The following is a 15258-nucleotide window of genomic DNA, read 5'->3' on the forward strand; positions in this document are numbered from 1 at the left end:
GGGTAGATCACATTACTAATGAGGAAGTATTGAATAGGATTGGGGAGAAGAGAAGTTTGTGGTACAACTTGACCAGAAGAAGGGATTGGTTGGTAGGACATGTTCTAAGGCATCAAGGGATCACCAATTTAGTATTGGAGGGCATCGTGGAGGGTAAAAATCATAGAGGGAGACCAAGAGATGAATATACTAAGCAGATTCAGAAGGATGTAGGTTGCAGTAGGTACTGGGAGATGAAGAGGCTTGCACAGGATAGATTAGCATGGAGAGCTGCATCAAACCAGTCTCAGGACTGAGGACCACAACAACAACAGTATTGGCCCTAATCCATTTATTATTCTTGTTTCTACACCTCATAACTTTTTCCTTTCATTTGTTAATACTTAAGCCAAAGTTTTCATTATTCAATGTATTTCATACAGTAGTCCTTGTAGAGCCCCCTCCTTTCCAGACATTGCAGCAGCCCGCGGGCTTTGAAAAACATTAAAATGAAATGGTGTTGATGTATTGGCCCTCAACTACATACCCTCAGACTCAGTGTTGAAATATTAAAAGTTCTGGCTGGTTCCATTGTCTAGGGGCTGGGATACGTAGTTGCCGCATTACAAACCAAATACTGCTGAGTCTACAGTATACAATAAAAATATACACATGAATCGAATGGTCGAAGTTTCCTATCTCTTGGCAATTTCGAATTTTAAACGCAATATGGAAATTTATAAATGAAAGACTGCAATTAAATAAAGTCTGCAGGTACTACCTTAACGACTTTAAATCATGAGTACAATAGTAGAAGTACTTTTGAGAATGTGCTATATTTCTGCAAAGTGCGTATTGGTGTCGATGGTCCAGCAATTAAATAAAATATAAGTTGAATTGCAGGCAAACAATAGATTCCTACTGCGTGTAATTAGTTATGAACGACAACATAGCTCGTGAGATATTCATTTCTAAATGCATACTATGGCTTCACTGTAGAAACCTTGGAAATCTCACAAGTTCACAATTCTGCATTCCAAAGTATTTCTAACGCTCGCGACCATGTGCAAACCGCTCCACACTCCAAGTCTGTCTCGCCACCATTCGTCCGTCACACTGAGCGTCCAGCTTCTCCCCATTCACGAGCGCTGTGATTGGCTAGAGCACTTCCACCATGTCTTCAAGCGAATGCACATTCACAAAAATAATGAAACACATTTGAAATACTGGATTTACATTTAAATAAATTGAAATTAAATAAATATTCCTATGGCTGGACCATAAACACACTCTAACACACATTATTAAATACATAATCAAATCAAATAATATATATCAAAGGAATATAAACAAAAGGTAGGCCAGTAGCCTAAGGCCTCTGTGCTTTCTAAAACACAGTAAATATTTAACCAATTTCTTCATGAATAGGATATATTGGATACAAACAAAGACATAGGCAAATAAATATATTTATAAGCATGCTGCCACCATTTTTTCGTGTAACTGTGGAGTACTTACGGCCTGACATGATTGATAGTAATCGGCCCCTTTGACCTCCAATAACTCATGTACTGTTCAAGTTACATGCCTGTAATTTATACTAATTTAGGTTTACACTAATAGCTTTCTAAAGGCACGTCAACAATTTAGATTTTGGAAATTCATTGCTGGGTGTTACTTGTATAATTTACCATCAGATACTAAACTTTAAACTAATAAAGATATTGAAAATCTGATTACACCATCAGAATCCTAATGCAAATAATAGTAATGTACATGTTTCTTTTTGAGGTATCATGATTCATCTGGCTACTTTTAATTTCTATATGAACTGTGAAATGTCTGCCATGATGGTTTCACAAAGTCCGTCATCTTTGGCACTCTCGGCATACAAGTCTTTCATTGACACAGCATCACCATGTTATTCCCAGCCACACGCTTGGGCTGGACCCTTCTTGCTTTGGCCAACATCCGGCACCACCTGGTCGGCCTGCCGAGCGGCCTGTGCCTGCCGAGTGGCCCATGTGGCCACACCAACTCTAAACTTAGAATATTTCTAGGGTGCCACAACTCGCCTGTTACCTCACTAGCCCCTTCTGGAAATTTGAAATTTCTTTCCCTTGTCTGTAAGTGTTTGTTCCTGCCTGAAAACTGTGTTATGCCTAGATCAACACTTGTTCAGCAAATAGTAGAGTCATTGAAGATAATATGACACAGCTCTGTTACTTCCTTTTTTGTATATCTTTGTGTTTATTTGTTTTGTTTTGTTTTGTTTTTTATATCTATTGTGAATTACTTATATGTACTTATTATTGGAATAGCTGCAATATGCCAGTCTATATGGTCAAAAGTTTTCTATAGTTACTGCGAAAATATCCTGTCTGTTTTTAAACCCCTTTCTATTGCTAAGTGCAGGACTAGATATATTTTGAAAACATCTTTATTTATTCAGAAAACCCTAATCACAATTTAAATGTCCAAGATACCAGATTGATGTAGTGACAATTCATATAGTTCAAAAATATAGGTCCAGTATTTTTAAATTGCATCATACCTTGCAGATATCTCTTTAACAGCTGCTCTTTCATTGAAGCTAAAAATCTATGAGAGTCTTCAATGTGGTTACATACTTTTTCATTGTGAATAATTTGCATGTTTTACAATACTGCTTAAATCTTTCCCATTTTACTACACTTAGAGTAAGGATTGACATACTTGATGTTGACATTTGGCGAAAAAACATCAATCAGATATTTAGATAGCATGACATTTATTTAATTATAAATTGTTAAAGATGAACATTTCTGTGAGATGGTATTGAATTTTTTTATTTTTTATTTACTGGAAACGCAGACATGCCGTGCAAAGGATTACTTGTCTTTGCTATAAGCTGTGATGGATTTATGTATATTCCTGCATTTTATAATATGATATAGGTCACAAAATTCCAAGCACAACTCTCTCTCTCTCTCTCTCTCTCTCTCTCTCTCTCTCTCTCTCTCTCTCTCTCTCTCACACACACACACACACACACACACACACACACACACACACACACACACACACAAACAAACAGAAACACTCGTCATTTGGTTCATGAAATGCTTTGTTGCAACACACCTCGTGGCGTAAACCATGGGTTGCCAGTCTTGCCATCACGTTTCACATTTTATGGTTACTTTCCATCCAGGCCATGTCTTGCATGGCAGACTTGCACAGAAGTCCTCTGGTATGTTGTTTTTCTTCTCATGCAGATCTTGTAGAAGCTGTTTGAAGTTGGCACTAGCTGGGAGTATGGGCTCGCATCTTAGATCCCCTATCAGGAAAGTCTCCCTAGTAAGCTCTTATACTAGTCTCGATCTTGAGTTCTGCAGAATTCCTAAAATTCTCTTTAGGTATCTAGCCTTTACTCACTCCAATTCTTCCAGCTGTTTGTATATGAGATATTCTCCCGCTGATTCTAGGCCATACATCAGATCATGTGGTATCTTTAGCCTAAAAAGATCCATAGCTGTGCTGATTGATATTTGTGTGACGTTTATGATTTCATTCATAGCTATAGTGGCCGCTCCTGCTCTAGATCTTATATGTAGTCTAAAACTTTTCCCCGTTGTTTGGATTGTGATGCGTAGATATTTTAAATTCTTAACCCTCTTGAGTGGTTTACCATTGCATTTGATGTTCTCTGCTTCAGTGAGTCTTCCCCCTTTCCTACCAATTCCGCCTTCTCTTTATTTATCTTGATGTCATTTTGCTCCGCCCGTTCACTAAGTGTGTTTAATGCTACTTGTAGTTTGTATACATCTATCGCTACAATGGCCATGGCATCATCGTATATGTATTGCTCATGCCTGCCATTCCTTTCATGAGGACGTTAAACAGAATAGCTCTGAGTGGATTGCCTTGGAGGATGCTGTTCGTCTGTGGCAGCCAGTCAGATACCCTATTCCATCACCTATCTGTATGTGGTTTCCTGCCAGTATGTTTGATATCAGGGTTGTTGTACTCATTCTTCCAATTATTTCCTCCAGTTTGTCTATTAAAACCTTCCTGTTGACCAGGTCAAAGGCTTTTGAGTAGTCAAGAAAAACCACATGTAGTTTTCCTTTGGATCTTCCTATTGTCTGTTTTATTTGTTCTAGCAGGTTTTCTACTGCCAGGGTCATGGACTGTCCCTTCCTAAAACCGAACTGCTTCTCTGGTAGAAGGCGTTTGAGCTTCTCTACCAGCCTTTTGCAAGGATTCCCACTAGGAGTTTCAGTGGCGTGGATTCCAACGCTATTCCTCTGTACGCATTTGGGTTCTCAGTGTCTCCTTTTCCTTTATATAGTAGACTGATTGTTGACTTTCTCCATTCACCCAGTATGCTTTCTAGTTCTATACATTTTTTTAGAAGGGAGGTCCATATCGGCAGGTGATCTTGTGCTGTCTCTTTAAAGTGTTCGTTTCTTATTCCATCTTCTCCTGGTGCTCTGTTTTTCCTCATTTTCTGTATTTCATTTGTAATTTCATCTGTGGTAAAGATCTCATCAGCCTGTGGTGTGGTGTCCTAGATTTCTTAATCATGGGTCTTGTTCCTTTTGAACAGATTACTTTTCATATGTGGTCTTTCCTTGTTTCCATGGGGATGTTTGGCTGTATTTTCTGTCTTTTCAGTCTCAGAGCTTGGTATGGGTCTACTTCAACCTGTTCTAATATTTTCTCTTGTTGTTCTTCCAGGTGTGGCTTTTCTTCATTCTTATTAGGTCCTTGTATTTCCTCCATTCTCGTTGATATTCTGCAGTGGTTGCACTTGGCATTTGTCATCTAGTTTTATATAGTGTTTTCAGTGTCAGTTTTCTTTCCTCATAGCATTCTGTGTCGAACCATTTCCTGACTCTCCTATTTTTATCTTGTGTGGTGGCCCCATTTATTATATTTTATTTCAGCTATGTAGCAGCCTCATCAAAATTTCATGCCCGTACTGCTCTTTCAACCTTATCCTTTCCTGTCATGTTCCCTTTAATTATTTCCATGTCCAGGATCTTGCCAAGTGTTACATTTCACCTTTCTTCTAAACTGATGGTTCTGTCATTTTCTATATTTATTTGTACTGGAATGTGCTTACGGATGACTGCTGCTTCCTTTTTCACTATAGTGGCAGGGCTGTTTGTTCTGATGCCATTTGTGATTATTAGATCTATTGTGGTGGCTCCGTTATTCCCTATGAATGTCCAGTCCTCCTGTCTGTTGTGCACTGTAAAGCCCTCATTTACTAGACATTCCATCACTTCTTTGCATTTTCTACCTTGCCCATTTATCACGCAGTTCATGTCTCCTGCAACGATTATCTTGTCCTTGCTTCTACTCCAAGACCATCTTTAGTTTATCTATTATGCCTGTTGCAGTGTTGTCTGGATTAAAGTCGACTGCTACTATAACTCCAGTCCTTTTCCTGACAACCAACATGTCCTCTTCTCTTAATAGTAGTTTGAAAGGGGACAGTCATGATTTAATTATGCATAACACACCACCCACTGGACTTCCTCTCCTCTTGTACTGTATTGCATCGGCATGAAAATTGTAAAATTCTGGGATGTTGAGTTCTGTGTCCTCTTTTACCATTGTCTCTGTGAGTACTCCAATATCATAATCGGCCATGATATTTCTCAGGAGCAGATTCAGAACTCCCCTCAGGCTCTCTATGTTCCATATTGTTATATTAGTCTCTGCGTGCCTGGCCTTTTAAACTTCCAGGGTTGCCGAAAGGGATGGCATATTGCATCTTATGGCCAAAAATTTCCATCGTGGGCTAGTTCTAGGTCTTGCAGTGGAATGCCTATTTTAAAAAGCTCTGCTTCCTCATTTTTCATTCATCAGATCACAGTATTTTTTCCATTTTACTCAGTTTTCCTTCAGGTATTCTGTAATAGCTTTCTCTGTCATATCTTTGTCCAGTTTTCCCACATATAGCCAGGTGCTTCTTTCCGCTCCCTTTATTTTGCTTTCCCCTTGTATTGTTCCCATTTTTCTTCCATATGTTTCTTTTCCTGTCTCGTTTTCCCATTGTCTAGCATGTCTGTTCCCACCTCTCACCACTGTTTTCCAGTCCCTCTTCGTGTTCTCTTGATTATTTTCTTTGTTTACTGGTGTTCCAGGTTGCCCTCCTGTTTGTTTCCAATCCCTATCTTCTATTGTATTTGTTTGTGCATCACCGGGTCATTCCTGCTGGCCCCTGCACTCTTGCCTCGGTACCTTTGTCTTTGTTGTACCATGTGTTGGGGCTGGTTCCTGCCTTAGTGTAGCCATTGTTTTTATTTCCTCTTTTGTCATCATCTTTATCGTTTGTCAGATTTCCATACATATGCTTTATCTGTTGGTTCATCTTTTCTATTATTATTCCTTCTGTATCTTCTTCTGTTCATGTTTGGTGTTGTTTGTTTCTATCCAGGTCAGTTGACTGGCCACTATGTGTCACCACTTCTTCTTCATTGCCACTAGTCGGTCTTTGTTCATCACTGCTAGTTGTCAGCTGATCCCTTTGTACCTCGGAGTTGCCGTTGTTGCTTCCAAGTGTCAGGGGCTTGTCTTACTATCGGCTTGCTACTTGGACGTTCTGGGGTGTGGCCAAGAGATGTCGCTAGTTGTTGCACTATGAAAATGTCGTTTCTCTCTGGAGCTGTGTTTGTTCCATTTATAACCTCTTCTGCATGTTTTTCTTGTATGTTATTCTTATCTTCAAGGGCACATGTAATTGTTTGAAAATACTCACGAATGATGTTCACTGCTTCCTGTAGTTGTTCCTTCATTTCCTTTTTCATTTACCCTCCTGCTTCTGCTATATCTTCCACACTTTTCATTGAACTTTTAAACTGTGGCTCGCCCTCATCCGCCATCATACCTCATACATTTTATGAGACGAGAGAAACTCTGTGGAGATAACTTTTAGAGCAGCCCTTAGTTGTGTCATCCATATTTATATATTAAGGAATAGTCTAGATGAAAAGAGAATATATAATTCATAGATCCAAACAGAAAAGTGTACAAAAATGGAAAAGTAGACATGAGCAATTCTGCTAAAGTTGAATGACAAAATTGCACCAGTTCTGTGCCTGCATAAATTTCGTTTCTATCAAAATTTCTAAAATAAGCCTGTATAATTTTTTTGTTCTTTGATAAAATTTTGGCGTGATGGAGGTACTAGCACCCAATGAAGAAAACGTGCATTTTGCCAAACAAGTGACAGTAGGATTAACATTTGCAGTTAAAAGCTGTTAAATCATATAATTTTTTGTAGTGGCAAGTTCGAGAGCTATGCAATGGCATGACCAAACGAGTAAAGCAAGTAGCCCACTTTGATTCATTATAAAGCTACTAGGAAACTGCAATATATTTTAGCAATAAACTGCATATAAAACACATCTCTAGCTTTTCTTTGAAAAGTGCTCAAGTGTAGGGACCATTTCTCAAGCTGATGAGGACATTTTATTTGTGTACAAAACAGAAAATCTGTCATGGTGATCAGTTTGACACACACACACACACACACACACACACACACACACAAGAGAGAGAGAGAGAGAGAGAGAGAGAGAGAGAGAGAGAGAGAGAGAGAGAATCAGCAAATTCCTGAATAAATTAATAAAAATTAAATGAAAATCAAAAATAGTTTTTTGTTGTTTAGTTTATGTATAGGGGCCACAAATACACTCCTGGAAATGGAAAAAAGAACACATTGACACCGGTGTGTCAGATCCACCATACTTGCTCCGGACACTGCGAGAGGGCTGTACAAGCAATGATCACACGCACGGCACACCGGACACACCAGGAACCGCGGTGTTGGCTGTCGAATGGCGCTAGCTGCGCAGCATTTGTGCACCGCCGCCGTCAGTGTCAGCCAGTATGCCGTGGTATACGGAGCTCCATCGCAGTCTTTAACACTGGTAGCATGCCGCGACAGTGTGGATGTGAACCGTATGTGCAGTTGACGGACTTTGAGCGAGGGCGTATAGTGGGCATGCGGGAGGCCGGGTGGGTGTTCCACCGAATTGCTCAACACGTGGGGCGTGAGGTCTCCACAGTACATCGATGTTGTCGCCAGTGGTCGGCGGAAGGTGCACGTGCCCGTCGACCTGGGACCGGACCGCAGCGACGCACGGATGCACGCGAAGACCGTAGGATCCTATGCAGTGCCGTAGGGGACCGCACTGCCTCTTCCCAGCAAATTAGGGACACTGTTGTTCCTGGGGTATCGGCGAGGACCATTCGCAACCGTCTCCATGAAGCTGGGCTACGGTCCCACACACCGTTAGGCCGTCTTCCGCTCATGCCCCAACATCGTGCAGCCCGCCTCCAGTGGTGTCGTGACAGGCGTGAATGGAGGGACGAATGGAGACGTGTCGTCTTCAGCGATGAGAGTCGCTTCTGCCTTGGTGCCAATGATGGTCGTATGCGTGTTTGGCACCGTGCAGGTGAGCGCCACAATCAGGACTGCATACGACCAAGGCACACAGGGCCAACACCCGGCATCATGGTGTGGGGAGCGATCTCCTACACTGGCCGTACACCTCTGCTGATCGTCGAAGGGACACTGAATAGTGCACGGTACATCCAAACCGTCATCGAACCCATCGTTCTACCATTCCTAGACCGGCAAGGGAACTTGCTGTTCCAACAGGACAATGCACGTCCACATGTATCCCGTGCCACCCAACGTGCTCTAGAAGGTGTAAGTCAACTACCCTGGCTAGCAAGATCTCTGGATCTGTCCCCCATTGAGCATGTTTGGGACTGGATGAAGCGTCGTCTCACACGGTCTGCACGTCCAGCACGAACGCTGGTCCAACTGAGGTGCCAGGTGGAAATGGCATGGCAAGCCATCCCACAGGACTACATCCAGCATCTCTACGATCGTCTCCATGGGAGAATAGCAGCCTGCATTGCTGCGAAAGGTGGATGTACACTGTACTAGTGCCAACATTGTGCATGCTCTGTTGCCTGTGTCTATGTGCCTGAGGTTCTGTCAGTGTGATCATGTGATGTATCTGACCCCAGGAATGTGTCAATAAAGTTTCCCCTTCCTGGGACAATGAATTCACGGTGTTCTTATTTCAATTTCCAGGAGTGTACAAATAAGGAGCCATCCTTGCAATGCACTGTTTATGCACTGAATGGGAACAACATGCAGTTTGATTTACTTTTATGTAGCCGTATGACACATACGTCTCACTATCATTGGAAGCATGTATACACATACATGCTTTTGTGTGGGTATCTTATGCTGTCCACGCAACCTGAATTGCTACTTCTTGCAAAAATATATTGATTTTTAAATGTTCTGCTTATCACTTCCCAATGTGGTTATGGCACAATTTTTTCTAGATATTTGCTTTCGAATAGCTTCTTCTGTTATTTTAGTACTCTGTGTAGTTTGCTGTAATACCTTCGTAGGTTGGGAATAATGCAAACTGTAAGGTAAAATGTAGTCAGTTTTTGGACATGCTTGTGAAGAGAGAGAATTCAGACAGACACTATGTTAAACGTATCTCTATGTAATATACGAATTTAATGGATTATGTGCATTATATTAACTCTGTTGGCTTGTATGTGCAACACTAGTTTGCCGAATATTTTAATCAGGAATCAGTAATATATAAACTAATGGTCAATGGTGGAATAACATTTAACCAAATATAGTAGTTTTTACTTACTGTTTTAACCAAGTCTTAGCCTGCAATATTGCAGTGCCTGTGTTGTTCTGATTACAATGCAAAGTTCCTTTGGACAAGCATGCATGTTCAAAGGAACAGGAACTATGGTGACTACAGGCATTATGAAATACAATAAATGAATTCTCAGTTGCAAATAAGAACAGCCATCAGCTGTACAATGGAATGACAACAATGAAAATTTGTGCCAGACCGAGACTTGAACCCAGATTTCCACGCTTATCACGAGTGGTCACTTTACCAATTCACTATCCGTGCACAACTCACGGCCAGACCCAAACCTCCATATGTCATCAATCAGGTGTATACTCATGGTTGATGACATATGGAGTTGTCTGTGTAAAAGGTATCTACATAAAAAAATTAAAACAAATTCAAAGAATAGAAAATATTACAGGAATAGTGCACAAAAGCAGATTGCAGTTTTATGGCCACATACAAAGAATTAATGAGTCCATAAGGATGAAATGAGCTTTGATATCTTTGACTCATAATTGATAATAACACTGCCCTGGTACTTCAATATTAGAAAAGACCAAGAGGAAATCACATACAACTGGAAAACACACAAAACTGAAATGAACACAGTTCGTATGCCATAGTTGCAGTGTAGACACTTTTATGGTTCCAATCTTATACCACCACCATCTGACCTTATGGTACTTGTTATAAAATTGCTATGTTACGTGACATGAAATCAAAGCAAAGCATACAAGGCACTGCCCACGTATACCTGTTACAATAGAAATGCAGTTGATAAAATCCTCATATTATCCATGCACCTTGGTGGAGAACATGATTCTCACAGGCTTACTGCACAGTACTACGTTGCTCGGGGAGTGCTGTGTGGCAAGCTATTGAGGATCATGTTCACCACCAACATGCATGGATGATACAAGGATTTTATCAACTGTGTGCATTTTATCAACTGGAGTTTTATCAAGACATGTATACGTGGGGAGTGCCTTTAAGCGTTGACTTCATGTAATGTAACATGGTAATTTTATACAAGTTCCTTAAGATTATGTGTTGGCAGCATAAGATTGTTGGAATTAATCATCTTGGAACAATAAAAGTGTCTACATTGTGATTATGGTATATTAAGTGCGTTCATTTCTGACCATACCAATCATACCACAGCACAGCATGTTTACCTTACACAAAACTGAAACATCTTCGCAACAACTAGAGTGCCATTTTGGTTTTTCCTAAGTGGTGCCAGTTGTCAGATTAACACCATGATAGACTCAGAGAATTGATGAAAAATGTATGGCTTAAATGGAAAAACAATAAGTGAGAACAACTGTCCTAGTAGTTATAAGCTTATTGTGCCCTTGTTGGATGACTAACAGAATAAATAAATAATAACTACACCATTTGCAGAATGGCAAGAGTTCTTGTTGTTGTCTTAATTTTTATTATTTTCTCTAAGTTTACTTTTTATGCAGTGTATTATAAGTAGTATTTTTACTATGGAAAGACTTTTGACTTTTGCTAGTGTGTCTGTCTGGTGTGCTCTAATTTAATATTTTCTGTCCAGGCAAAGAAGATTACCCAGGTTGCTTGCGGATCAGCACATACTTTAGCTTGGAGTACAAATAAACCAGTTTCAGCCAGCCGACTTCCACAAGGAACACCACTAGAATATGATTTAGTGAGAGATTTGCCACTTCCTGTGCTTCGGAACAGGCTTTTACTACTTCATCATTTCTCAGAATTATTTTGCCCTGTTGTTGCAATGTTTCCTGTTGATGGTGAAGGCAGTCTTGACAAACTAAGAGGAATATTAGTGTCTTCAACCAAAGAAGCAACATTTAGAAAGGTAAGCAACAGTATCTTTATATCCACATCAGTACCCAAGTCATATCTCTTATCCACAACCCCCATTTAGCAAAACATCAGTATTTCCAGACTCAAATTTGAAATTTTCTCTCCATTTCTTCTGCATGTACTACTTCTGATGAGGAATCATTTTCACTTGTTCAGTCAAATTATCCTTTCTGACAGTTGTGTGACAGTTACTTGAGTTTCAGATATCTGTTGCAGTTGATATGTTGAGCAATTTCTATGAAGTATTACAATTTTGGCTTTCCTTATAATATCCCATCTCCAGCCAGCCTGATTTAGGTTTTCCGTGATTTCCCTAAATCGTTTCAGGTGAATGCCGGGATGGTTCCTTTGAAAGGACGCGGCGGATTTCCTTCCCAATCCTTCCCTAACCCGAGCTTGCGCTCCATCTCTAATTACCTCGTTATCGACAGGACATTAAACACTAACCACCACCACCTTTCCTTATAATACAGCTTGTTTACCATTCACTTCGTTGTCAAATAATTTGAAGGTCCATTTGGACATGAGTCACTATTTAATATGCTACATGCACCTGATTGAATCTCTGCCAAAACAGCTATAGTCTTTGTTTGGTTGGTGGGGTTGTGCAGGTGTGTTCTTAAACAATAGCAAAAAAAAGTATTAGGTTATATCACTGTCAAGTACAATGGTGGCTTAGTCAGCAAGAAGAACAGCAACAATAATAACAACAGGAGCAGATGCAGGCATTTCTAACCCAAAGTATGGACTTGCTTCATGCCCTTGGCTCACCACTGGGAGAAGGGGGGATGCGCCCAGTATTCCATTTTCTGTGCCACGCCTTCCGGTCCTGCACTCCTAATGCTGTTTTCGAATATTGATGAGTTGGTGGAAAGGTGGGATAATTACCTGTGCCAGTTCTTGCTCAACTAGCAGGTAGAGTGTATTGTTGATGTCGAGCAGCACAGATTTATACCATAGTATCCAAAATTTGAAACTCTTCACTGAGCTCAAGAAACTTTCCTTTGATAAGCTTTGTTGGTTGCTTGCACAGTATTTTGGCCATCAATCCTATGTAGTGGCGCCATCAATCCTATGTAGTGGCAGTTTAACCAGCACCACAAGTGCCCTGGGCAGTCATATATGGCCTGTCTCAATGATTTATGGAGCTTCTCATGCAAGTTTTCACTTTGAGTGACCCAGATGTGCTACCTCTTATGTACACTTGCTAATTCAGGACATTATTGTCAGGTTAGCTCCTGTTTACAAGGTTCAGAGTAGGGCATCAACCTTGTCCAACTCTTCTGTAGCCGACATTACCCAAATTCCAGAATCACATGAGCTTACGGCAGTAAGGGATGTTCTTTGTGATAACTGGGTGTATATAGTAAACAGACCCTAGTGCCCTGCGGAATACCCCAGGTTGCCTTGCCTCCCACCAAGTCATTATATGTTGCTGGTGTAGCACAAGCACTGTCCATCCTTGCCCATGCCAAATTCGGTGGGTTGATGCCCCTTGCAGTGTTGTAATTCCTGCTAGCAGTGTTTTTTGGGTTATCAGTGTCATTCTCTTTCTGCTCATTGGGCGAGCCAGCACTCCTCTCCTGACTCTCATTTGTTAAATGTCTGCCATGACTACCAACATATGGAGGCCATATGTGAGTTATGCCAGTGGATAGGCAACTATTTGTGACAGTCAAGAGGCTGTGAGTCAGTCATCGGATACCTCGGTGTTTTCACTGAACTCTGGGGCTGCCTCTAACATCGCACGTGTTGCCCCACCATATTTTGCTGATCTTGTAAGTTGATGTGTGGGTGGTCGAGTGCTGGTAGACACGGGAGTGATGGTCAGCTGCTTGTGCAATGCTTACCTGCAGTTGCATTGGATGTGGTTTCTTGAACTTTTCTGGGCCTCAGTATCCCATGTGGGCTTTATCGGTTTAATTGCCTTCCTTTTTTATCCTCGTCAGTGCAGGACTTTACCAACATTATTTGGAGCAATTGATTCAGGTCATTCCATGTTGTGTCAATTATCTTGGTATCATCTGGGTCACATGCCCTACTCGAAAGCATCATATGAAACCTTCAGTCAATTTTTCCAACACCACCTACAGAATTACCTTTGTTGCGAGCTAAAGAAATGCATTTTTTCTGTCTGAAGGTGCGTTATTTGCAGAGCTTAGCAAGATGGTCTTGTGCCCACAGATGACCACATCAGGGCCATCGTCAACCTACCAGTGACCAAGAACCGGAAGGATTTTTGGATAAGTTTTCGTATTATGCTCAGTTCATTCCCCAGGCTATGCACATCTGACAGCCTCTTTACTGGCTTTGCCTGAATGTTATTAAGTTTGTCTGGTCTGCAGACTGTTAATGAGCTTTTCACTCCCTGAAGCATCATATGTGCTCTGCTCCCTGTCTGACTTGCTGTACACTGGTTAAACTTTTAACCCTGACCAGGACACATACCTGTATGGCATTGGTGCCTTCCTGTCCCATCAGAACCAGGTGGCACCAAACAGCCCATCACTTATGCATCAAAGATGCTTTCTGCTGCACAGTTTATTTATTTACAGGTGTAAAAAGAGGTGCTAGCTGTTATTTTTGGGATAAAATGTTCAGTGTCCATTGTCAGGTTTCCTAGGGGCCTCTCTGACCATGCGCCAGAGGTAGCGGCTGAAGCCCAGTCATTTTTAGCCCTACACAGCCTTTTCAGGGGGGACGGATTTAATATCACTGTCAGCAGACATAACAATGGAGGTGGATGAGCTGGCATGGGTAGCACACTTGGATAGTGCAGAGACCTGCAATGGAGGATGCATGTGATACATGGTATGGGCAGACCCACTAGTGCTGGTGTTTACGCGCGAGCAGCAGTAGGCCGGGCAGACCAGCGCTTACTTGTAGTTTGACCAACACGGACCTCACCTAGTATATCGTGCTGTGTGTTGTGCTGATTGCTTAGCCATTAGCCATCTGCACCAGCCACATGCTGAGTTATTCCTGTGCTTATCTTATGTGGGTCCACACTCTCTTCTTTCTGTAGATTGACTCACACAGTTAATTTATTTCTCATGGGGCTCTGTTCCCTGGCTATTGTCAAACCACTGTCAACATGCAAAGTACCCACACCGTTCATGTAGTGAAGTGGCATTGTCATGCCTGTGCAGATACTAAACTCAGTCTCTACTTATAATGTCATTTCCTAATTTAATCTCTTCTGCATTTCTAATAACACTTCCTCAATAGCTGGAAGTGCATACCAGAATCTCTGTGTTAATATATTCAATTGGGTGACTAGTACCAAGACAGTGTTCTGCAATAGCAGATTTCCTCACCTTTTAAAAATGTGTGTCGTGCTTATACTGTATACAAGACTTATACGGTGCTGATGGTCTGATAAATGTACGAAATGCCACAACTTTCTTTGGTACAGCAAGTGTGTACAAAATATTTTGATCATTTGTCCAATAACATAAAATATACAGCAGATAACAAAGCAAGTTTTAAATCCAACCTGAATTCAATTCTCCTGGACAACTCCTGCTATTCCATGGACAGATTTCTATTTAAATGTTGTTAGCATTTAAAAACCCACCATGTTGTTTTAAGTGTAGTTGCATGAGTAGGACTAATAAAATATGGTGAACACTAATCATGTGTACATATCCTGTAAACTGACTCACTGACATCTTTTTGCCAGAGAAATCACTCAAATGATTTATGGAGTATCTAACTACCATCACCATATCCCATGCAA

At 41.0% G+C, this 15258-nt stretch overlaps 1 protein-coding gene across 2 annotated transcripts in view; it reads left to right on the forward strand.

Moving 5' to 3' along the window:
• Window positions 1-15258, forward strand: part of LOC126297739 (E3 ubiquitin-protein ligase HERC2) — a 752343-nt gene that overhangs the window by 656086 nt on the left and 80999 nt on the right. For both annotated transcript variants that reach the window (XM_049988889.1, XM_049988890.1), the window contains one exon: window positions 11230-11511. In XM_049988889.1, coding sequence (XP_049844846.1) covers window positions 11230-11511 — 282 coding nt within the window. The remainder of the gene's footprint in view (window positions 1-11229; window positions 11512-15258) is intronic.

This window comes from Schistocerca gregaria, chromosome X (assembly GCF_023897955.1).
Source record: "Schistocerca gregaria isolate iqSchGreg1 chromosome X, iqSchGreg1.2, whole genome shotgun sequence".
NCBI lineage: Eukaryota > Metazoa > Arthropoda > Insecta > Orthoptera > Acrididae > Schistocerca > Schistocerca gregaria.